Source organism: Neomonachus schauinslandi, chromosome 8 (assembly GCF_002201575.2).
Source record: "Neomonachus schauinslandi chromosome 8, ASM220157v2, whole genome shotgun sequence".
NCBI lineage: Eukaryota > Metazoa > Chordata > Mammalia > Carnivora > Phocidae > Neomonachus > Neomonachus schauinslandi.
This window is the reverse complement of record NC_058410.1, coordinates 107,394,285-107,418,952: the sequence shown is the minus strand read 5'-3', so window position 1 is coordinate 107,418,952 and position 24,668 is coordinate 107,394,285. Positions and strand designations below refer to the sequence as shown.

At 43.7% G+C, this 24,668-nt stretch overlaps 2 protein-coding genes across 4 annotated transcripts in view; one reads left to right on the top strand and one right to left on the bottom strand.

The window, feature by feature from the left end:
• Nucleotides 1–10,376, top strand: part of UBR2 (ubiquitin protein ligase E3 component n-recognin 2) — a 115,234-nt gene extending 104,858 nt beyond the window's left edge. For all 3 annotated transcript variants that reach the window (XM_044917624.1, XM_044917623.1, XM_021692132.2), the window contains exons 42-47: nucleotides 31–139; nucleotides 1,996–2,052; nucleotides 4,143–4,220; nucleotides 5,097–5,267; nucleotides 7,276–7,377; nucleotides 9,461–10,376. In XM_044917624.1, coding sequence (XP_044773559.1) covers nucleotides 31–139; nucleotides 1,996–2,052; nucleotides 4,143–4,220; nucleotides 5,097–5,267; nucleotides 7,276–7,377; nucleotides 9,461–9,602 — 659 coding nt within the window. In that variant the 3' untranslated portion in view covers nucleotides 9,603–10,376. The remainder of the gene's footprint in view (nucleotides 1–30; nucleotides 140–1,995; nucleotides 2,053–4,142; nucleotides 4,221–5,096; nucleotides 5,268–7,275; nucleotides 7,378–9,460) is intronic.
• A 3,692-nt stretch (nucleotides 10,377–14,068) lies between these two features.
• PRPH2 (peripherin 2) overlaps nucleotides 14,069–24,668 on the bottom strand; it is a 17,628-nt gene continuing 7,028 nt past the window's right edge. Inside the window, exons 2-3 of the mRNA XM_021691912.2 lie at nucleotides 18,630–18,876; nucleotides 14,069–15,770 (exon numbers count right to left, since the gene is read on the bottom strand). Coding sequence (XP_021547587.1) covers nucleotides 15,558–15,770; nucleotides 18,630–18,876 — 460 coding nt within the window. The 3' untranslated portion in view covers nucleotides 14,069–15,557. The remainder of the gene's footprint in view (nucleotides 15,771–18,629; nucleotides 18,877–24,668) is intronic.

The window sequence follows — 24,668 nt, the reverse complement described above, 5'->3', positions numbered from 1 at the left end:
GTGCATCACTCTTCTCTTCTCCGTTTGCAGTTTCTGGAACAAGCCATTTTGAACATTTGTGTAACTACCTTTCCCTGCCAAACAACCTCATTTGCCTTTTTCAAGAAAATAATGAGATAACAAAATTACTGATTGAAAGGTAATGATTATACACTTTTCTTCCATTATATTGTATATATTCCATTGTATTGAATAGTTCTGTAGAAGCAAACTTAGGTTTATCACATATCACGTAATTCTCAGATAGTGAGCCTGGCAGAATTCAATCTGTGTAATTCATCCTATAAGGATTAGACCTTCTTAGTTAAGAATTTACCTTTGTGGCAAAGTTTTTGCTAAGCTAGTGAATAGCATAAGCAGATTTGCTTGGAAGGAGCGTAGTGGTAGGAATGTTTATTTCCTCGTATTAACTTACTTGTTAAGGACTCTGTTCCATAAATTTTGGGGACTGAAAAACCTTGAGGGTTTTCTAGTCCAATACTATCACTTTATATTTGAGAAAATTGAAGTCTAGAGAAAGTTATTTGTCAGTCATATCAAGTTAGTTAAGATTAAAACTTGGCTCTTTTGCCCACAGAATGGGGGGAAATAATTGCAAATCATGTATCTGATAAGGGATTAATATTCAGAATGTATAAATATATGGCCAGAATTCTTATATCTCAACAAAAAAGCAACCATCCATTTAAAAAGGAACAAAGGACTTCTCCAAAGAAGATACACAGTGGCCAATAAGCACGTGAAAACATGCTCACATCACTAGTCGTTAAGAAAACACAAATAAGAACCATGGTGAGATACTACTTCACACCTATTAGGATGGCTGTAATCAAAAGACAGACAATAATAACATATGTTGGTGAGGATGTCAAGAAATTGAAATCCGTGTGCATTCTGGTAGGAACAGAAAATAGGGTAGTTGCTCTGGAAAATAGTATGGCAGTTCCTCAAAACCTTAAACATAGAATTATCATAAGGTCCAGCAATTCAACTTCTAGGTATATATTGCAGAAGAGTTGAAATCAGGGACTCAAATAGATACTTGTACAACCATGTTCATAGCAGCATTAGTCATAATAGCCAAAAGGTGGAGCAACTTAACTGTCCAACAACAGATGAGTAGATAAACAATATGTAGTATATACATACAGTGACATACTATTCAGCCTTAAAAAGGAAGGAAGTTCTGACCCCTGCTACAACATGGATGAAGCTTGAAAACATGCTAAGTGAAAGAAGCCAGTCACAAAAGAATAAATATTATATGTTTCCATTTACATGAGGTATCTAGAGTAGTCAAATTCATAGAGACAGAAAATAGAATGATTGTCAGAGGCTGGGGGAAGTGAGGAATGGGTTAGTGTTTAATGAGTACAGAATTTCATTTGGGTAAGTTGAAAAAGTTCTGGAGATGGATAGTAGGGAGGGTTGCCCAACAGTGTGAATGTAATTAAAGCCACAGAACTATACACTTAAAAATGGTTAAATGGGGGACTCCTGGGTTGCTCAGGTGGTTAAGTGTCTGCCTTCGGCTCAGGTCATGATCCCAGGGTCCTGGGATCGAGTCCCACATCGGGCTCCCTGCTCAGAGGGGAGCCTCCTTCTCCCTCTCCCACTCCCCCTGCTTGTGTTCCCTCTCTCTCTGTCTCTCTGTGTCAAATAAAAAAAATATATTTTAAAAAACAAAAAAGTTTTTTTATAATGAGTATTCTAGCTCTAAATAGTAAGATCTTGTCATTAATTCATACTGGTTTTTCCAGAGTGTCCAAATTAGTGGGGTAATAGTGTATGCTTTTAGGATTATTCTTCTGATTTAAAATTCTGATTTAAAAATTGTAGCAAAGTATGTCTTGGTCCTCCTTTTGATGTGGTAAATATATTAAGCCAAGAAGATTTGTTTTTCTCTTACTAGGTAGAGAAATAGGAAAAAATTCTATTCTAACCCTTCAAAAGTTAAGTTTTGTTGGTTTTTTTTTTCCTCCATTTACATTGAAGTTGGTGTCATAACATTGAAGTTAAAAGATATCTAGAAGGTGAAAGAGATGCTATAAGGTAAGTTAAAGATTATCAAAGATTTGGTTGGGCGGAGGGTAGGGAGGAAGTAGGATGTAAGTGTGCCATTCCTTTAAAATTGACTTCCCAGGCATTCAGTGATTCCAAGAGGAAGAACATCTTGCCTTCATACTTTTTTCTTAGTCTAACGATGAAAGTTTCTAAAGAATAAGCATTATGAATATAAGTATATACGTACATTATTCTTGGCAGAGGAGACAAATAACAAAATTATTGTGTTTTGGAAAGTTTGCTTTTTAAAAATGTAGGTTCTTTACCAGATTTTTCTTAGCTCTGTTTTTTTTCCTTTTATTATGGAAAATTTTAAACTATCCAAAAGTATGAAGAATCATATAATAAGGCTCCACGTTCCTGTTACTCAGTTTCAGTGATTATCAGATCATGGCCTTTTTTTTTCTTCTTCTTTTTGACATTAGCTCTATTCTGATTCCATAGGAAAGTATGCTATCCTGGTGATAACAGATGTATTTCATTTGTTAAATCTCTCCTTGGTTCTGCTAAATACATCATCCATAAAACTCAGAAGGCTAGAGGAGATTATCTGTTCTATTTATTTGATTTTATACACATCCTGTCCCAAATCTAGAAATGATAGCACCCTAATTTTATTAAGTTGAACCATATGAAATTCCAGTTAATTTAAGTCAGAAGTGGTTGAATATCACCAGTTCCATATGGTTCAACTCTGCAGTCGGAAAACTCATGTGGAACAGTAGTTCTATACTTGAGGTCTACATCAGAATAATTTTGGAAACTTTTAAAAAATACTCAGGCCTAGGGGTGCCTGACTGGCTCAGTCAGTAGAACATGTGACTCTTAATCTTGATGTTGTGAGTTTGGGCCCCTCATTAGGTATAGAGATTACTTAAAAATAAAAAAATCTTAGGGATGCCGGGTGGCTCAGTCAGTTAAGCGTCTGCCTTCGGCTCAGGTCATGATCCCAGGGTCCTGGGATCAAGCCCCATATCAGGCTCCTTGCCCAGTGGGAAGCCTGCTTCTCCCTCTGCCTTCTCTGCCTACTTGTGTTCTCTCTCTGTCAAATAAATAAATAAAATCTCTTAAAAAAAAAATCTTAAAAATACCAGGACTTACCTACCAAATCCTGTTTCTCACCTGGATGGCTCAGTCAGTTAAGTGTCTTACTTTTGATTTCAGCTCAGGTCATGATCTCAGGGTTGTGAGATCGAGCCCCCGGGTGGACTCACACACTGGGCGTTGTAGGCTACTTAGGATTCCCTTTCCCACTCCCTCTCTATCTTTAAAAAAAAAAAAGATCTGCTGTCTTAGTCACTCCCCCTTGGCTGTGTGTCCCTGCCTCAGGGAAAGTAGGGACAGGCCACATCACACAGCCCATGGTGGGCGTGTGTGAGCACTGAAAACAAATCCTCACATACCAGTTGAATTTGGATCTGCATTTTATATGAATTGACTTGTCACAGAATCAACATGGCCTGGTGTCTCTAATTAAAGAAAATCTATCTGTTCTTCTACTGCCTTCTCTCCTCCCAACTCATTTCACCCTTAATAAGTGTATCTTTTCTGTCTTATCCTGAGTTGTGTGGTTGGACTCTCCATTACTGTACTGTTTTCCATAGAAGCCCAGGGAGGAATCTCCCCTTCTTCCCAGAGCTACCAGATTTTCACTTAAATGGGACAGATACTAAGTACTGTCTACTGTCTTGATAATGTATTCTGAGCTTTTCAAGTGAAAATGTAAGCCCTAGGGCCCTGTGTTATTTAAGAGTGCCTTTTTAGGGACGCCTGGCTGGCTCAGTGGGAGAATATGGGACTCTTGATCTTGGGGTTGTGAGTTTAAGCCCCATGTTGGGCATAGAGCTTACCTAAAAAATTTTAAAATAATAAAGATAATGCATCTTAAAAAAAAAAAAAAGAGTGCCTTTTTAATCTCTTACTGTGGCTTCTTTTACCAATGTGATAATACCCAGTCACTCAGATTCAGTCTTCCTTTATTTGTTTTAACTAAGAGTTACCTGTCATTTTTATAATATGACTTCTAACTGGTTTTCTATGTGGTTTTTTGTTTGTTGGTTTGGTTTGTTTTGTTTTAGCTATCCAAGAGAATCCAACAAATTAATAGACCTTCCAGAGGATTACAGCAGCCTCATTAATCAAGCATCTAATTTCTCGTAAGTTCTGATATTCAAGTGTTGAGCATTTCTTACCGCTGGAAGCATTCAATGCTCTATACAGAATTGAAGGGACGTTGTTTTTGTTCCATTTTGTTTGGGTGGGGCAATTAGAACTTCGATAGTGTTTTTCACTGCCCATCTTGTAACAGCACCATTCCAGCATGCTTCAGAATAAGGTATGGGAAACAGGCTGACAGGTGACAAATTTGATTCATTACAGGTTATCTAAATAACCATTTGCAGTTTAAAGTAATAAGAGCCCTTAGTAATATTTGTAAATGTTTGACATAGAAACTGCGTAAGAATAATCTGTAGTGTAAAAACTGGAACCTTACCGAGGCAATTGAAGCTGCCCTGTGTACCTCTTCTCTGATGCGCCCTCCTCCTCCCCCTGCAGAGACCCTCTGCTCTACACAAACTATCAAACTTCCTCTGCATTTACACGTTAGCAACAAATGTTTTATTCCCAAGCAGCATATTTTGCCTGTTTTAAGCTTTAAAATGGCACTCTACTGTACATATTCTACAGTTTCTTACACTCAGCACTGTTTGTCAGGGTTTTTTTTATACATTCATCATACGTAACTGTTAATTCATCAGTTTTCACCTTGTGTAGTATTTCACCACGTGAGAGCAGAATTTACATTTTTTTTTCTCCTATTGATTTTAATTTACCTCTTCTCCAGTTGTTGATTGAATATTTCCAGTATGGTGTTTGTGTGAGATGTTCCCAATTCTAGAAGTAAATTTGTCTGGGCCATAGGATGTAAGCATCTTCAACTCTACGTGATGTTGCAGAATTTTTTCCAGGGTGGCTCACCACCGTCAGCTCTTTTTAGAGCAATGACTTGAGCTTTTTTTTGTCCCATGGAGGTGCCCCAAATCAGGTGGTGATAAGAGCAGAGCCCCCACTCTGTGCCTTGTGTGTGGAACTCTGCTGTGCTCGCAGAGCTACTGCTGTCAGACTGAACTGGAAGGGGAAGACGTGGGAGCCTGCACAGCTCACACCTACTCCTGTGGTTCTGGGGTGGGCATCTTCCTCAGGTAAGGCCCTGAACAGAGCTTTTTACTTTGCATCTGCCATGGTATATGCATGTTGAGGGATAGGACAAGAAACTACTATGTTGCAAAGAAATTTGAGACTGCTGTTCTCCTTTTATTCATTCAAGGAGCAGGGGACCCTTGTCTCCTCACATCTCATGTCTGGCTCATGCTGTCTGCTGCTTCTTCCATTGTCATCCTTCCCACCTCCATGACAATTCAGTTCTACTTTCTTCGTGCCTCATTCTAATGTGAAACTTCCAGTTGTCCTTGATTTTCTGCCCAGATCCAGTCAAAATTACTTCTTTTGTTGTATCCTTATGGTTTGGGATCCGTACATATCACTGGCTGATGTGTATGCCGTTGACCCTTGAATAACACGGTTTGGAACCATATGCAAGTCCACTCATATGTAGATTTTTTTCAATAAATACAGTACTGCAAATGTATTTTCTCTTCCTTTTGAGTTTCTTAATAACACTTTTCTCTAGCTTGCTTTATTGTAAGAATACAGTACATAATACATAAAACATGCGAAATGTGTGGTAATCAATTGTCTGTTATCGGTAAAGCTTCCAGTCAACAGTGAGCTATTAGTAGTTAAATTTTGGGGAAGTCAGAAGTTATATGCAGATATTCAACAGCACAGGGGTGGTGGGGGAGACGGGTCAGCACCTCTAACTGCTGTGTTCTAGGGTCGACTATGGTTGTATATATATTGGACAGCATACCACAAATACTTAATAGTGACTGCTTTGAGAATACAGTAGTCAACAAAGTAGACAAAAATCTCTACCTTTGTGGAGCTCATTTTCTAGTGTGGGAGGTTAAAAAATAAACAAGGCTGATAAGAATTTAGAAAGTGATACACCCAAAGGAGAAAAAATAAAGCAGGGAGAGGAGTATGAGATGGCAGATGGGGAGTTGGATTTTAGTTAGGGAACCAAGAAGGTGACTTTTGAATAAACACTGAAAGAAGTGGGGAGAACACTCTAGGCAGGGAACAGCAATTGTAAAATTGTAAAATGTTCAAGAAAGAGCAGTGAGGCTTATGTCACTGGAGTGGCGTGCACGAGGGGTAGTCCTGGGGCCTGCTATGTCCTGGTCACATCTCTGAGTGAGATAGAACTCAGTTCAGGGTTTGAAGGAGAGAAGTGATAGGAGTTTGAGCTCCCCTGAGGCATAAATTAGGTCTATATCTTAGGTACCTTAGTCCCCTGCACCTGACAATTTTCTTGTATATGACATGTTCTCAATAAATGTTGAAATGAACCAAATTATTAATACCCAAAAAAGGTCAGGCAAACCTCTCAAAGGGATCGGGAGACACATTTTTAAATAGCCCTTAGGAGAAATAAAGCAGTTTCTCTTGTCTCACATATTTCAAAATCCTTTCAGTCATATACAGTGTTGCTTTGTGTTTCAAATCAACCTAATTCAGGATGTTTTTGTACATTTTTTTAAAATGAACAATTTCCTCATAATAATGGATAAAATATCAGTAACTATTTTATGTTTAGAAGTTAACTATCGGGGTGCCTGGATAGCTCAGATGGTTAAGTCTCTGCCTTCGGTTCAGGTCATGATCTCCAGTTCTGGGATCAAACCCCCCGTCGGTCTCCCAGCTCAGCGGGGAGTCTGCTTCTCTCTCTCCCTCTGCCTCTCCCCCAGCTTCTCTGTCTCTTTCTCTCTCAAATGAATAAATCTTAAAAAAGTTAACTGTCTCACACTTCATAATTTTTTAAATGCTAGTATTACATGAGCCATTGATTCCTAATCCAGAATGTTCCTCTTCCTCGCTATATTGATTTACAATGCAATCATTATTGGTTACAATTCAATCATTTTAGTTATTTTTAAAACTTGGGCAGATGTGTTGATACTTGAAGTGTCTCTGCTATTAATGCTGTTTCTTCTAACACTGGTGTTTATTTTTTTATACGACTTCCCATTAGGAACTGAACCCAAACATCAGTTACTAATCTATAATGTATAAATGGTCTCTCTACAGAGTGCGGGAATGTCAGGTGCTATTTTTAGCTGGCAAAACCAAAGGCTGTTTTTATTCTCCTCCTTACCTTGATGACTATGGGGAGACTGACCAAGGACTCAGGTAAGGGCCCATCCTGGGGGGGGGCTGGGTTGGCTGACCCTGGCCCTTCAGAGCTTTCAATACACAGTGAATGTGATCAGCCTGAGTGAGGCCTACCTGCTAACAGCCTGGGGGCTGTAGAGCTTCTGTTGTGGCAGAGATGGACTCTTCCAAGAAGGGCACCCTGACTGCCTCATTGGGCATTCTCTTTCCCAGCCCTCAGAATGTCATGAGTAGGGGCGCCTGGGTTGCTTAGTTGGTTAAGCATCTGACCTCTGCTCAGGTCATGATCTCAGGGTCCTGGGATCGAGCCCCGCTCAGCGGAGAGTCTGCTTGTCCCTCTGCCCCTCCGCCTGTTTGTAGTCTCTGTCTCTCTCTCCTCTCTCAAATAAATAAAATATTTTTTTAAAATGTCATGATGGGGGCGCCTGGGTGGCTCAGTTGTTAAGCATCTGCCTTCGGTTCAGGTCATGATCCCAGGGTCCTGGGATCGAGCCCCACATTGGGCCCCCTGCTCAGCGGGAAGCCTGCTTCTCCAACTCTCCCAGTCCCCCTGCTTGTGTTCCATCTCTTGCTGTCTTCGCTGTCTGTCAAATAAATAAAATTAAAAAAAAAAAATCTTTAAAAAAAAAAGTCATGAGGGCCATCAGGACAGATAAGGGAAAGGAATTGGAGAGAGTGCAATTTTTTTTCCATTTATCACTCCAGAGAACCATTGAAATTGCCACGTGGCACCACAGCATCAGAACACTGCAGGGATAGCCTGTTGTGATTTGTGTTGCTTTGTATGAGGAGACCCAGTGCTGTTCAGATGATGTAAAAGAGCAAATCTTAATTGATAAGAGATGTGCTTGGGGCGCCTGGCTGGCTCAGTCACTGGAGTATGCAACTCTTGATCTACAGGATCGTGAGTTCAAGCCCCACATTGGGCATGGAGCCTACTTTAAAAAAAAAGAGAGAGATGTGCTTACTTATTAAGAGTCTGGGAACAGAGATTTAGAACGTATAGAGCAATACAACAGTATTTGAGGCTTAATCACTTCTACTCTGCTTGCTTCTGTTATATCATGAGAAAATGCTAACAACAGTTCCCTCAAGCACTGTTAACTTCTTTTAGACCATCTCTTTGCCCAGAGGAGGTGAAAGTTTTAACCTAGATAGAAGCCTTGGGGAACAGAAAAAGAAGACCTGGAAACCAAGGCAAGATAAGTAGGGGGCTGCCCCAGGAGCTCGGCTGCAAGGTTACAGGTATATGCCACCTGGTAATGGTTCTCCCATTGCCCTGAGGAGTTGTGGGCTCTTAGGAGGAAGAGCCCTGGTTAGAGACTAAGAGGATTGATGTGCTCTGAATCAAGAGCAAAGTCCACCAGCGTGAACTTACCAAAACCCCCTTTTTTTCCTTTTTTTTCCCTTTTTTATTAAATTAGACCCGGAAGTTGTTCACATTTGGCTGCTTTGCTTCTTTTTTTTTTTTTTTTTTTTAAAGATTTTATTTATTTATTTGACAGAGAAAGACACAGCGAGAGAGGGAACACAAACGGGGAGTGGGAGAGAGAGAAGCAGACTCCCTGCCGAGCAGGGAGCCCGATGCAGGACTCGATCCCGGGACTCCAGGATCATGACCTGAGCCGAAGGCAGTCGCTTAACCAACTGAGCCACCCAGGCGCCCTGGCTTCTTTGCTTCTACTTTGTGGCTGAAAGACAGCACTCTGGGGAACATTTTTACCCCTGCAATTTTCCTTGCATCCTCTCCTCTGCCTCCTCCCTTCTTTCTTATATTTTACCAACGAAGTGAACAATGAATGGGTAGTTTTAATCTCTCCACCCAGACCCTCCTCCTCAACCTTACCCTCTCTTCCCTCACCGCAGTCTGAGTAAGTGTAGCTCGTATACATTTTCCTCTTCTTTTCAGCACTTACTCCCTTCAGCTGCTCCTAGCCAGCCTTCAGAGCTAATGTGTTAATAGCTACGGTCTCGTGCCGAACAGGAATTTTGCAGAGGATCTTAAACCAGTAACTTGTAACTGTTCCTAAATCAGGAAAGGTTGGGGCATAATAGATGAATAAACAGAATGCATCCTGAGTGACATGCGTCTTCCTTCTAGACGGGGAAATCCTTTACATTTGTGCAAAGAGCGATTTAAGAAGATTCAGAAGCTTTGGCACCAGCACAGTATCACGGAGGAAATTGGACATGCACAGGAAGCAAATCAGACACTGGTTGGCATTGACTGGCAACATTTATAATTACTTCACTACCAAAAACATAAACTTGGATTTTTGTAACCCAGTTGGCTTTTCAAGAAAGAATAGGAAATAAATTCTCTATTTAAGCTTTTCTTCCCAGTTTTGTTTTCATAGTTTCTGGGGGACTCGTGAAAATCATCTCCCATCAGTGGATTTTCTTGCACCATTTGCTGTGCCCCTCAAACGTAACTGCTTGAGTTTTAGGATCCAGCGAGGAGCTTCTCTTCCCAGGCTGAGCACAGCCCCTTTGTGGGTATCTGACTATGTTTGACCGTTCCCAGTAGTCTGAGCCATGTTACGTACGTTACTGATCACAAGGAACTCCAGGCCTGAAGCCGATTCGACAGCAGCAGGAAACAGTGTCTGTGGTCTGCTGGGGTCACACTTCCTGGTCCCTTTCAGTGACTCTCAACACTGGGACTGGGTTGCTGTCCCCTCTGCTGGCAGGACCCTACCTCTAAGAGCAAAGCAGTGGATTGTGAAAGCAGCTATCCCTAGTCTCCATTGGCTATGAGCAGGTTGGGGCACATGTGCAGGAGGAGCCTGTGGGATGAGGGGGAGAGCCTGGTTGCTTCATATGCTGGTGGTTTTCAGGGCTATAGAAGTTGGATTTTTATTTTTTTATTTTTTATTTTTTTTGCAAGACTTTTGGCTTTGAGGGAAAAACTTCATTTTAAAGGGCTTTTTGAAAACTTTGAGTATCCTAGTTTTTCAAACAGTATATTCCCATTTCTAAGACTAAACTGAGGGATGGTATGCATCTAATATCAAACACTAGCAGAAAAAATGAGAACTCGGTGTTTTGAGGTTCTCCTACCCCTTCCAGCATTTCCTGGACTAGATGAATGGCTGTTTACCTGCTGGCTCACTTAGTACATTCCTGGGACAGCCTGTGTGCCCAGGCTTTTTATTATTTTTAAACATTATTGTTCTTACTAAGAGGTGCCTTCCTAGAATGATAGCCGCTTAGTAAAATAGCTTTTAACTGTTACATACCACACAGCCACTCTTGTTTGATGTATGTGTGCTGAGAGCTTGAATACACACAGAGAGTGATTGCAGATTTAGTGGAGGAATAAATTCTGAGCCTCTCTAAGGTGGGGCTAAGGGACAAATGAATAATAAGCTCTTGGATTTTTTTTAGCCAATGCGAGTAACCCTTTCACTCTGTTTTTTTGAACTGCATCTAAAAGTTCTCTTCCACTCAGCTTTGCATACACTGCAATAAACCCAGGAGGAAGGTTGGAAATCCAGACTTTAGGCTAAAATAAGTGAAAATGCAAAAGCCACATTCACTGCTGCTTCTCAAAGGTAGTGTGTGACAGGACCCCCCTCCTCTGAAAGGATGACCTTAGCCCTTCTTGCTCAGGACTGGCTCACCAGCTGAGAGGAGGACCAACAGGAAGAAAATTCAAATTAGAACCCAGCACTCTACCCCTTTTTCTGGCCTTTCTTCTATTCATAAGACCTGGGGCTGTTAATGGCATTATGATTTTAATGTTTATTTTGACCTTTGTCACATCCCCATTCCTTTAGCTTTTAAGCCAGCTTCTTTTGGCTTTTCTCCATATGTTCACCAAGCTTAAATTTAAAATAGGACCAGGTTTCTCCCTCTGTAAATGGATTATAAACATTTTGACCAAATCATAGCAATACTCTGGCTTTCAGGAATGACTTCATAGAAATCCATTGTTAGCAGAGGGTGTCCCTGGATTTCATTCTCTGAAAATGTCGGGGAATCTGAGAGAAGATGAACTTCTATGAAATAGCAACACACGTACCCCCTTTATCTTCTAGTGTGTGCATCATTAAGCTAATTGTCTTCCCTACCTAATGAATCATCTTAGTTTTTATGATTTGTTCCGCATGTATTTTTATTGTAGAAATGTTTATATAACATGCTTTCCATATCAGGGAAAATCATATCTGTTTAATAAATTGGCTATAACTTTAATATCTGTGGACAACTTGTAAAATTTGGAATGTATCATATGTAAAAAGTTTAAAGATATCCAAATAAATGCTTTAGGTGTTGACATTACTTTGGGTCTGCCTACGTTTTCTTTCCATTTTGTTTCACACATTTAAGTGCCATGGAAATGTTCCCCGTGTCACCTTGCTACAAGTAAAGTGGGACATCTGTATTAGCTTGAAAATTAAGATGCTTATATTATTAGTGTCAATTATGGCCATTAGCCAAACCATCTTGACCTTCCCAGAAATAGCTGGGTCATCATTTCAGCTGATTAATCTTCATATTCATTGGCTATGACAGCTCATGACCTTCTGAACCATTTTGGACCTCAAATCACTGGGGTAACAGAGCACTCAAAGTCCCTCCCAGCAACAAGACCTGTCTCCAGGTTTATACTCTTCTTGCTCTTTCTTCCCTGGTAATCTCCAGGTCCTTGTTCTTACACACTCCTCAGATACTCTGTGCTTATGAGAGACGCATATAGGAAGGAAACTATATCCTTCCCTATAGGAAGGGAGAGTTATTGCCTATAAGAGCTCTGCTGTGCTTTTCAAAATCATCTTAAAATGGAAGGTATAAACTAAGAAAGCAAGGTTTCCATGTGCTTTCCCTATCTCCCGGCCTTTCGTGCTACTCCCGGCTTACTCCCTTCCCTGGTCCTAATGTTAGCATTAGGGCCTCTGACTCATTAAGCCCTCTGACACTTTCCTTGCTCTGTCCTTACTCTTGTTTTTTTAAGTCAAGTTTACTAAGGTTTATTTTACACATAGTAAAATTCACCCTAATTTTTAGTGGACAGTTAACGCATTTTAACAAATGCATACAGTTGTTTAACAACCACTACAATCAAAGAGAACAGTCCTATCTCCCCACGAAGCTCCCTCAGTTCCCTTTGTGGTCCCCTTCTTCCCCCACCCTCACCCTGGGCAACCACTAATCTGTCCCTTTGTTTTGCCTCTTCCAGAATGTTGTATAAATATATCACATGTAGCCTTTTGAGACTGGCTTCTCTCACTAAGAAGACTAATGCATTGGAGAATCATCCGTGTTCCTTTTGGTTGCTGAGCCGCGTTCCGTTGTGCAGATGTTTATGCAGTTACCAGGTGTGAAGGACATTTGGGTGGTTTTTGGTGATATGAAAAAAGTGCAAACATTAATGCACAGGTTTTTGTGTGGACCTACGTTTCCATTCCCCTTGGGTAAATAGCTGGGAGTTGCTCCTTTAATCTTAACCTACTGTATACCATCTTTGCACAACATTCTCTGACTTTGCTGTTTATACTCATCCATTGTTTGGGAGGACAAAGCATACCATCAGGAGTTAAGGACTGATGTTTCCTCCCTTCAAGCCAGCCTCTTGTCCGCTGAGGACCCGGAAGGCATCCCCTCTCTCCCTGACTTATATACTGTCCCCACCCCCCACCGCCACATTCCTATTCCTAACATACAGTGCTGCTGGCTGCACTGTCCTCAGGAGCCATGTTCTTATCCAGTAGTAGGTCAGAGGCCCTAATTGTCTTGGCCCCCCTCCCCTCACCCCCAGCTCCTGGCTAAGCTGCAAACCTGCTGGCCTAGCATTAAAGATACCGGACAAGGAGGGGCAGGGGAGCCTGCAGAGCAAGCACTTAATCTTATTAACCTGTATTGAGGTTACTTGGGGTTTATTTGCTGGTGGCTCAGTCCTGGGCTTGAAAGTGTTGCAAAAAAAAAAAAAAAAAAAAAAAAAAAGTTTGGGATTTAAAAAAAAAAAAAAAAAATTTAAAAATTTTTTTTTCCTAAATTTTTAAAAAAAAGCAGCTAGTACTTACCTTGTACCTGTTTTAAAAGTGTAAGAGGCCTAAGGTGCTGCCTTTACCTCTCATCCTACCCCAGGGCTGGGCCTGCCAGGCTTGAAAACCTGGCTGAGTCCCTTGGGAGAAGTGAATTTACACTGGTCCCAGGAAAGACTAAGTTTAGACACAAGGAAGTCCTGGTATAGAGTCTTGCCAGCAGCTACCTGAGAAGACCTGATAAATGCAACTCGCCCTAAGTCTGCTCTGAACCAACGGGGATATTCACTGTAGGGGTCAGTTCACCCTTGGTCCTCCCAGCAGCTCTCAGATTTACGTCTGCCCTATAACCTGGCCCCATAGAGACTCATATTTTCTTGTTTGGGAAGATAAGTTTTGACCAGAGCAGGAAAAAAAATGGTTTGGAATTTTTGCTTAAATCACTAAACTAAGATTCCACATATTAAAATATTAAATGAATTCAGCTCTGGTCTAAACTAGCAAATGTTAAGATTATTATCATCACTGTTCTTACAGACAGGAGATGGTAAGAGGGAGAGAAGTAACACCCATCTTGTTGAAACATAGCTACCCTGACTGGTAGCCATGCTTCATTTTAGGGTCAAGTGCAATTTGGTTTTGTTAACAAATACTAGCTAGAGTTGGGGATGCTGTGATGACCTACTGTCAAATCGGCTAAGATAGGCATTTAACACAAGTGATTTTCACACAATGTAATTTTTAATGTCTATCGTACAGCTGTTAACAGCACAGTTACACATGGGCCTAGAGCAGCACTTTCACGATGCTTCTCAGTAGTCCTCAGGGGAGAGAGTTCCAGGACCCTCATCAGAGGTGGCTGACACAGCATTTTCACTGTAGACCATTCTTTGGTCTCAAGGAGACTCAGAAGTCTAATTAAATTAAACCTGGGACCAAAGTCTGACAGTGTCCCAATATCTTTGATCTGATCTTATGCCCGGGAGAATTAGAGCCCCAGAATATGCCCCAGGCAGCACCAGAAGTCTTTATTTTCTCCCCACTGAACACTTTTAGAACAGTAATGAAGTCATTCTCTCCTTCCCCTAAAGGCTTCCTTTTTTTCTCTTTTGGGAGAGAAGTTAAAATTTCTCTTGCCATCACTAGCTCGGGAAGATGCACTGTCTCAAGGAATCTTCTTTAATACAGAGGCATTCCAGAAATATTGCTTTGCAGGATGGGTGTCTGGGGAAAGAAACAGGAAGAAGTTCCCAGAGGGCGCTTTGCCTCCCACTGTAGACCATTGGTGTTGTCCATGGAGGCTGTCATGGCCACCTGTGTGGGTGTTCCTGGGCCCTCCAAGAGGTGAGGCCTGGTCTCCAAAGGTTGGCTTCTTAGCTGATTGTTGCTCCTCTTCAGTAAAGGGCAGCCACCTAACCTAGTGCTTCCGCAGACAGGCCAAAGGGGGTCAGCTGGCACTTGGGTGGGATGTTGCCGGAACGTGCCAACAACCTGACTTCCTCAGCCCGTGGCTCACTCCAGGCTAAGTGAGGGCATGGGAATGTGATACGAAAGTAGCCTTTAACTACGTTTTTGGTGAGGAAAATAATCCCCTGTCTTTAAGTTATTTTGCCCCATGATTGAAGAATTCCTCTTGTGAAGCCCTCAGTGCTTTGGAGAGGGCATTACTCTTAGAAAAGTACAATGTCCCCCTCCTTCCACAATTATACAAATAAGATGGCTGACCTGTTGATATTGGCATTTAAAAAAAAAAATGACAGCACGGCCAGTACATTTTTAGACTCCTATGCTTATGCACCAAGTGACGCTTTGGATATAGAATGAAGCAGCTTGGAACTTGTAATGGCAGACTCTTAAAAGGGGAGCTGCCCTCAGGTGTGGCCAGTAGCTTTGGGATGGAACTGAATTCATGTGTTATGAAGAGTGATTCACTGAGAGGCCCCCTGAGTCTCCCATGAGGGCATATCCAAAAGTAGTGGGCCTTAGCAGGGGCTCATTCACTGTGTAGGGGCTCATTCATTTTTAAGTCTGTCATTTAACAAATGTTTGCCAAACGCTTTTAGGGTTCCTAAACTTTAAATCCCACCATCAAGAAGAGTCTCTCTAAGATGGCCGCCCTCCTTGGGAGATTCAGATTGGATGAGGGGGGTATCCGCTTTCTTGGAGTCCACTACTTCTCAGTGTTCAGGAGGGGAGGGGGCTCCAGGGCCATCAGCCAGCCTCTGGGGCCTGGCCTGCGTCTGCACCCTCGGCTTCCACCTGGTTACTCTTGCCCAACTTCTTCAGGCTCTCCAAAAAGGCCTTCCAAGTCTCCAACACGCTCTTTTCCAGAAGCCAGCCTTCACTCTCACACTCAGGGTCTTCAGGGTTAGACACACCTTCCAGTGCTGTGTGTAGGTAGCGCAGGCCAATCGTGATGGTCACCTGGCAGGGAGAAGAGACTTAGAGGAGGTCTGGGAGAAGGAGCTGGGGGCTGGAGCTATTAGGAAACCGTGCAAGCCACCAGCCTCCTCATCCCCGGGGCCTTTAAGTGTGGCAGGATCTGTTGAGTCTGGCTTGGTGAGGACCTTCCCCCCAGCCTGGCCTGGTACTCAAGATAGCTGCCTCATCTCCAGCCCCATTCTCCTCTCTGACCACCTGGGCTTCTTAGGGTCCCATCCATGCTTTCTCTCCTCCCTTCTTTACCATTTGCTGGTTGCCTAGAACATTGTTCCTCTGCACATTCACTTGTTAATTCAGCTTCAGCCCTTGGTGAGGGCCCCTGCTACTCATTCTCCCTCTTCCTCTCAGGTCTCACCCGTTTTGGGGGCATTAGTCCTAGGCTCCTCCTCCTCATGCCCCTAGCCCCTTCCTAGCACAGTGCTTGGCACGTATTGGGTGTTGGGCAACTATTTGCTAGACAAAATTAAAGTCACCCCCTTCTCAGCAAACAGTATCATTGTATGTGGTTTCCTCTACTTCTGTTGTTTTGATTAGTGTGGGGATGAGTGGGGGATTTGTTTGGATTTGTTCACTAGCAGTCACTGCAGCAAGCTATGGTGCCAAAATGCCTGGGTTCAAACCCCAGCCCTGGCACTTAGCAAGCCATGTGACTAAGAAACCTCAGTTTACTCATATGGTTTACAAATTTTCAGATGGAGTGTCTCCTGCCTCATGTGCATGCTGTGACATGTCAGTAGGTGTAGAGCACGGTACGTGGTGCACAGAAAGGATGAATAGATGTGTCAGCCATAATTGGTTATTAATGTGGTAAGTACTGTTTTCACTGTTCTAATGTATTGTGTTACCCAGTTGTTTCTACACAGATTCCTGGTTTACTCTCTCTTACACTTCTCCTTTTATGGTGTAGCAAACTCTGTGAGGTGGTGAGACCTGCTAATAGAGAATGTCCACCCCCCTGATCCATCTTTTTTCATTCAGTCTCCCAGCCCCTAGAACAGCACCCCATGGTGGTAGGGCCTCATTAAACATCTACTGAATCAGTGCTTGAGCAGCATTTTATAATTGCGGTAGTAGATGACATTAGTAACTAATAGTTTTAGGTTTTTGTTATTGTCATTGTCTATTGAAAGTTTAAGAAAATATTTTTATGGTGGAAAAACTCCCCTCCAGGAAGTCCTCCTGGTGTGCATGCTCCTCTGATCCCCTCCTGCTTTCCTGAAGGAGGCTTACTGCTGCATTATGAATTTTGCACTTGGTAATGGTTCTCCCTTTGGTTCATGAGTTAGATGTCACCTCCTAACTGGATTGTGAGGCCCAGGAGAGCAAGGCTCAGGCCAGAGTCCGAGCGTTAGTTCAGCCACCCTTGTGCCCATTACAGGCTCTGCTAACCGAAGGCCTCAACTAAAAGTCAAGGGCATTTACTCCCTGTTCCCAGTGAGCTGGTCCTTATCTCATGCAGTTACTAGCTTCCTAGAAATGTGAGCAAACTGAGAGGCAACCAGTGGAATCCCATTTTCCCACTGACTTCTGTTATCCTTTCAGTCTTCTTTTCATGGGTTTTCGGGGAACATGACCTTCTGCCCTTCTAGCAGTAAGCTTCTCACCTGTCTCTACCCACTCATTCCCAAGACTGTGCCTCAAGGAGTCAATGACCAATAAAACGTCATTCATTTGCCTCAACATTAAAAGAGGCCCTCCCTTCCCTCCCAGCCCACCCCCGCCCCAGACTGTATAGTACCTCTACTGTGAGATGGTGAGTTAGAAGTAGTCATCTCAGCCAAGGGCACGTCTGAACTTCCATAGCACTAAGAGAGCAACTTACTTAAAGGAAACTTTCAGTGAATCTTCTCTAATGGACGAACTTTCCCCACCTAAGGTTTCTGGCTTTGTACTTCTGAATTTTGGGGTCTGGATTTTCTGCTGTCAGCTCAAAGCAGGAGCCCCTGAGTCACCCTCTGTATCCCCTTGGTTTACCACTCACTAACACTTGCTCTCGTTCAGCACCCAGGACAGCTCCTAGTACTGGTTAGGTGTTTAAGAACTAACTCTTCAATAAATGAATGAATGGCTACATCCCAAGCTCTGTACAGAGAGGAATTAAGCCTTACAGGTGAGATCAGATGAACCCACTAATAATTAGAATAACAGGTAAATTGCTACCAGAGTCTCCAGAGAAGCACAAATCCAAATAGCTCCCATTTCCTGAACACGATGTACGTATTATCTCCTTTTGCCCCCCAGGAGTCCCAAAGCTAAGTGCTGTCGGCCCCCTATAACAGAGAGATTAAATAACTTTCCAAGACCTCAGACTGAAAAAAATGAAGGCACAGGATGAACCTCTAAAACATGCAAAGTGAAGGAAGCCAAACAGAAAAAGTCACATATTATGATGGTATTTATATAAAATGTCCAGAATAGGCAAATCCACAAGGACAGAGCACAGATTAATGGTTGCCAGGGGCTGGGGGGAAAGAGGTGGGAAGTATGCTGCTTAATGGGTATGACCTTCTCTTTGGGAGTGATGGAAATCTTTTAGAACTAGATAGAGGTGGTGGTTACACAACATTGTGAAAGTACTAACTGCCACTGAATTGCTCACTTTAAAATGGTTAATTTTAAGTTCTATGAATTTCACCTCAATAAACTATTTTTTGAGTGATAGGAAAGAAACAAAAAATAGTGGAGGTGCTCGTATTCAAACTTAGGCCTGCCTAACACACAGCTAAGCTGAGGGCTGGTTTCGAGTAGAGAGACAAGCACTCCAGGCCAGGTCCCACCCATCAAATCCAAAAGGAGCAGGTGACTCCCTCTTCCCTCGCCCCCACCTGGCCCAAAGCCTACCTCAAACAGCCAGACAAGGAGCGTGACAGCACCCATGGAGTTCATGAGGCTGCTGTAGTAGCTCAGCAGGGCGGCCCTGCAGCCGTTCACCCACAGGTTGAGCTCCTCTGTCTGGTGGTCATAGCTGTAGTGAGCCGAATTGTTGGTGAGCTGGTACTGAATGCAGGGCCGTGGTGAGCTGGGGTTGCAGCAGCTAAAGGGAACACCATCCACCAGGTATCGCCCGTCCACATTGCTCTTGATGCGACTGGAGGAGAAAGATGGCTTGAGAGGGGCTTCTTGGATTTCTCACCAGGGGCCAGTTCCCCCCATCCCCTGCCTCTGAAAAGCTATAATATTCATTCATCCATTTGTTCATTCATTCATTCGTTCATTCTCGATTAATATTTGTTGTGTACCTACTATGTGCCAGCCACTGTTCTAGGAGCTGAAGATGGAGAAATGACCCTAGAGAACCAATGTCCCTGCCTTCCTAGAGCTTAGGTCCTAGAGGGTTGAGACAGATGATAAACCAAGAAGAAAGTCAATAAGGAATGTAGAAATGCATCCAACCACCCTGTGTACTGTCAGGCCCTGGCCTGCAGTGATTATTTGGAGCCATGTCAGGCAGGTAGGAAGAAGAGCAGGACAGGTGGTGACTGGGACAAGAGTGCCAGGCATTCATGGCCAACAGCCTTTAGCCCCCAGCCCCCTCTCCAACTTTCTGTCTCCCAATAACAAGTCACTAGGGACCAAGGCCCCTCTGGCCAGATCAGTTCTGTTCAGGGGTGTTTCCAGAAGTCCTGCTCTGACCCAGGGCCTGTGTGGGGGCAGAGAACTCTGCCGCTAGCCAGGTGGGATCTCCTCACTCACCTGAAGGATGCAGCCCACATTACTTTTGCACTTCCATATTTACTATGTATTTGGTTAGGACACACCATACATTCATGTGGGTTGAGAATTCAAAAGGGAGAGACATCTTTACAGTGAAGACTCTCCCCATCCTCATCAGGCATCCGGGTATGTCCTGTCTGACCTGAGTGCGGTTACCCAGGTGTCTATGTGCCAGAGTTCATCAAGCTTTCACCCTTAAGATTTATGCATCTGAGTATATGCATGTTATCTTGAGTAAAAAGTTTTTTTTAAGTTGAACATGAACAATGCATTACATAATAGATGCTTTTACAACATAAGAATAGAAAGCATGTAATTATTTAAAATAGGAATTATAATTCCACTTCTGGGTATTCAAAGAAAATGAGAACATTAACTTGAGGGGCACCTGGCTGGCTCAGTCGGAGGAGCATGTGACTCTTGATCTCAGGGTTGTGAGTTCAAGCCCCACATTGAGTGTAGAGATTACTTAAAAATAAAGTCTTGAAAGAAGAAAACATTAAGTCAAAAAGATATATGTATGCCTGTGTTCATTGCAGCATTATTTATAAAAGCCAAGACCTGGGAACAACATAAGTGTCCATCAATGGGTGAATGGATAGAGAAACTTTAATACATACATACAATGGCATATTCTTCAGCTATAAAAAAAAAAGAAACCTTGCCATTTGCAACAACATGGATGGACCTTGAGGACATTATGCCAACTGAAATAATAAAGACAAATACCATTTGATCTCACATATATGTGGAATCTAAAAACAAAACAAGTCAAAAAACCAAGTTTATAGATACAGAGAAAATTTGTGTTTGCCAGAGACAGGTGAGGTGGGTGGGTAAAATGGGTGAAGATGACCAAAGTACCAGCTTCCAGTTATAAATAAATAAGTCCTGGGGCTGTAATATACAGCATGGCAATTATAGTTAATAATGCTGTATTGCCTATATGAAAGCTGCCAAGAGAGTAAATCTCAAAGTTTCTTATCACAAGAAAAAAATTCTGTTACTATGTATGGTGATGGATGCTAACTAGATTTATTGTGGTGATCACTTTCCATTTTATGCAAACAGCAAATCATATATTGTTATCCTGAAACTAATACAATGTTGATGTCAACTATACCTCAATAATTAATTAATTAATTAATTAAATTGTTTTCAAGGGGCACCTGGGTGGCTCAGTCAGTCAAGCGTTTGCCTTCAGCTCAGGTCATGATCTCAGGGTCCTGGGATTGAGTCCTGCATGGGGCTCCTGCTCAGCGGGGAGTCTGCTTCTCCCTCTCCCTTTCCCCCTCCCCCCACTTGTGCTCTCACTTTCTCTCTCACACTCTCTCTCAAATAAATAAAATCTTTAAGAACAAAATTTTTAAAGAAATTGTTTCAACAATGTTCATTGAAATGATAATTTCAGTGTTTAGCTTCTAAATGTCCATGTTTAGTCTCCCACTCATTCTTGTCCCTTGACCTCCAGGTCCCCCCCAACTGTAGCCAACTGTCTGTCCTTCTAAAAAGGCTGCATACATGATAAGCAAATACAGATTCTGCAAATATTCTTATTCTTCCTGTTTTTTACCCAAATGGTAATGTACTGTCTTGAACCTTTATTTTTTTCCTTTAGCAATATCTTAGAGATCTTTTTATGTCTACCAGTGGAGAGTGTTCTTCAGGTTTTTAATGAGCTTCATGGTATCACCATTGTACAGATGGTCCATGGGGTACTAGTCAGTTCCCTACTGCTAGATATTTAGGGTTTTCCTGGTCTCCTGTCAATACAAACATTTTGGATATTGTGAATATATCTAGGAATTGTGTCAATTCCTAGAGGAGGTATCCCTGCATCAAAGGGTGGGTCCATCTGTGATTGCCCTAGATCCCTACCATATTTCTCCCTGGAGTTTGTACGATCACACCCCTAACAGACATGCATGAGACAACCTCGCCTTCATGCCGTACCCACACAGGTTTGATTTTTGACCTTTGCCAACATGATGGATGGAAAATAGTATCTCAAGGTTGTTTTAATTTCCATTTTTCTCATTATGAATGAAATTGAGTATCTTCTGATATGTTGAAGGGTCATTTGTGGTTCCTTTTCTGTGAACTGTCTGTTGATCAGTTTGATTAAGACTTTAGGAAGGTTCTGCACAATGTGGCCTCCTTGGTTCCAGAACAGTCCTCACCTGGGTTATGGTGACCATATTTCCACATGCTCTGCAGTCCCTGACCTCTACTTCCTGGGCAGGACCCTTGCCCAGAGAATGGGTGGCCCTGGGTACACAGGGGATCCAGGACAGTGATAAGAGCAGGACCACCTAAACTGACTCCCAGTTCATTCCTCTGGACAGGTTCCTTCACCCTTCCAGGCCTCAGCTTCCTCATCTGTAAAATGGAGTTGACATGAGGATCATATGAAGGGATGCATGTAAAAAGTCTTAGAAGAGTGGCCGGTACACAGTAAGTGCACAATAAGCGTGGACTCATGGCCACGCCTGGGCGGGGTGATGGAGCCTTCACATGTGCTCTGTGTGCTCTCGGAAACAACTGTGACAGTGGAACAGACCACTCAACACCGCTGGGCAATAGTCACTTGTGAGCAGGTGGCAGGGTTTCTGCCAACTGTGAAGAAGAGAGTATGAGAGTCTTCTGTGAGGACAGCAGCCATGTCTGCGAGAGCAGAGCTCACCTCTGGCCTGAGGCAAGCCCTGCTAGACACTTTTCACTGACTGAAGTGGTTGCTACTGAAGTTCTTGCTTGAGCTCAACTGAGTGCGCCAAGAGCACAGTGGGAGCAGAAACCACTCTGCTCTCCCCCTGCAGCCCCCGCTCAGCACCTGGTGGGGGACTGGGTGGTTCAAGGTGGGAGGACTGAAGCAGAAAGGCCATCAGTTTGGGATTCCTGTCCCCCTCTTGAACCTGCACGACTGAGCAGACAGTAGTCTCCCACCCCCAGTCTCCTTGAGGCTGAGCTCAAATGCTGTTTGTCCCTCTTCCTGACCTGCAGGCTGTCCCTTGAGCCTGCTTCCACCAGCACAACATCCCACCTGGACCATTCCCAGTGTCCCCATGAGAAGAGGGGGGATTGTAGAGGGAGCCAGCCTTTGAGTCCCAAATCTGCATTTCTGATCTGTGGAATTTTATCCTCTGGACCTGTGTGAGGTGGGGATTACCCTCTTGGGAGCTGTGGGGAGCTCTAAATGAGGCAGTGTGTGGAGTGCACTTGACACAGGCCCTCAGAGAATGCCCACCTATGGCCACCTGGGAAGGACCTTGCAATCCACTAGATTGTTCTACAGAGGAAGAAGTGGTGCCCAAGCAGGGCAGGGCCTCACCCAAAGCCAAACAACAAGTGGAAGACTAGCCCACAGCAGTTGCCCACTCCTCCCCTCAGAGATGCGTCAGAGTCTCTCGGGTCCTTCCTGTCTGTTGGCTCTTCTGCTTAAGTTTCCTGGGATAGCATGATCTCCTCCTTTGTTCCCTGTCCCAGAAGCCCTTTCTTGTCCATGATTCTCGCTCATTATGCACTCTCCAGGTGCCTTAAGCTGGGGTAAAGCCTATGGACCTGCCTCATACATACTACAGTGTATCTGAAGTGAAGGCCAGGCCTGCAGTTTTGTGAGCTGAGGCCAGTAGACGCTCTGAGCTACCCTCACTCTGCAGGCTGGCCTACTGGAGAGCCCCTGTCTTCCCACGTCACCTAGCTCACTCCCCCAAGTGGAGAAGTCACCTTGCTAGCCTCATTAAGGCAAAGCTATGTCTCTCCTCAGACTGGGATTCCCTAGGTTAGGACTGTCTCTCCCCCTCAGCTGGGGCTCCCTGAGGGCAGGCTGTGTCTCCCCCTCAGACTGGGGTCCCTGGGGGAAGGGCTGTGTCCCCCTCAGACTGGGGCTCCCTGAGGACAGGGCTGTGTCTCCCCCTCAGACTGGGGCTCCCTGAGGCAGGACTGTGTCTCGCCCTCAGACTGGGGTTCCCCGAGAGCAGGGCTCTGTCTCCCCCCTCAGACTGGGGCTCCCTGAGGGCAGGACTGTGTCTCGCCCTCAGACTGGGGCTCCCTGAGGGCAGGGCTGTGTCTCCCCTCTCAGACTGGGGTCCCTGAGGGCAGGGCTGTGTCTCCCCTCTCAGACTGGGGCTCCCTGAGGGCAGGGCTGTGTCTCCCCCTCAGACTGGGGCTCCCTGAGGGCAGGGCTGTTTCTGCACCTCAGACTGGGGCTCCCTGAGGACAGGGCCGTGTCTCCCCTCACACTGGGGAGACAGTGACTTGGGAAAATCATCATGTCAGAGTTTTCCTGGAAAAACCAACATAATTTAGGAAATAAATCAATAAAGCAACAAAGAAATCCATAGGGAAATAAACAGTGGAGGGGAGTGGGGAAGGCAGGGGTATAACCGATAATGAGTCAATCCCCAACTGGGGATTGTGTCTCCCCTGTCTTCCCTCACTCACCACCTGCAGTACTTTATATCCAGTAACTACTCAAAAAAAAAAAAAAAAGAAAATCTTCAAGGAAATACTAATACTGTACTGCTGTATACCAACTGCTCTATGTGCATTAATCCACTTACTCTCTACCGCACCCCTGTCATGTCATTTCTCAGATGAGAAAACTGAGTCTGACAGAAGTCAAGTGAATTGCCAAGGTTCCACAAGTGTCACTCAGCTAGCATTCCAGTTGGGGATTGACTCATTATCAGTTATACCCCCTGCCTTCCCCACTCCCCTCCACTGTTTATTTCCATATGGATTTCTTTGTTGATTTATTGATTTACCTCCTGAATTATGTTGGTTTTTCCAGGAAAACTCTGACATGATCATTTTCCCAAGTCATACATGACTTGGCTATGGGAGAGTATGCTAGAAAACAGGTCTTATCGTAATCAAGACCCTTACAAGCCCTGGTGAGCCCTGAGCAGAGCAAGATTTGTAGCCTGCGAAATACTCTGATATAAATAGCCAGCTCACCATCTAAGGAGCTCTCCTCGCCTGGCTTTGTCTTAAGAGGGTGAATGGGGCCTTAATCTGTGGTTGTAACCAGGACAAGCACTAAGTAAACAAGGTGATGGTTCTAGAGGAGAGGGAGGGCTAATTCCAGAGATGGGAGACCCCAACAGATCCCAGGCTGGGGGCCCAGGGGAGTCCCAGCCTCCATCAAGCCAGACCTGCCCGCCCCCC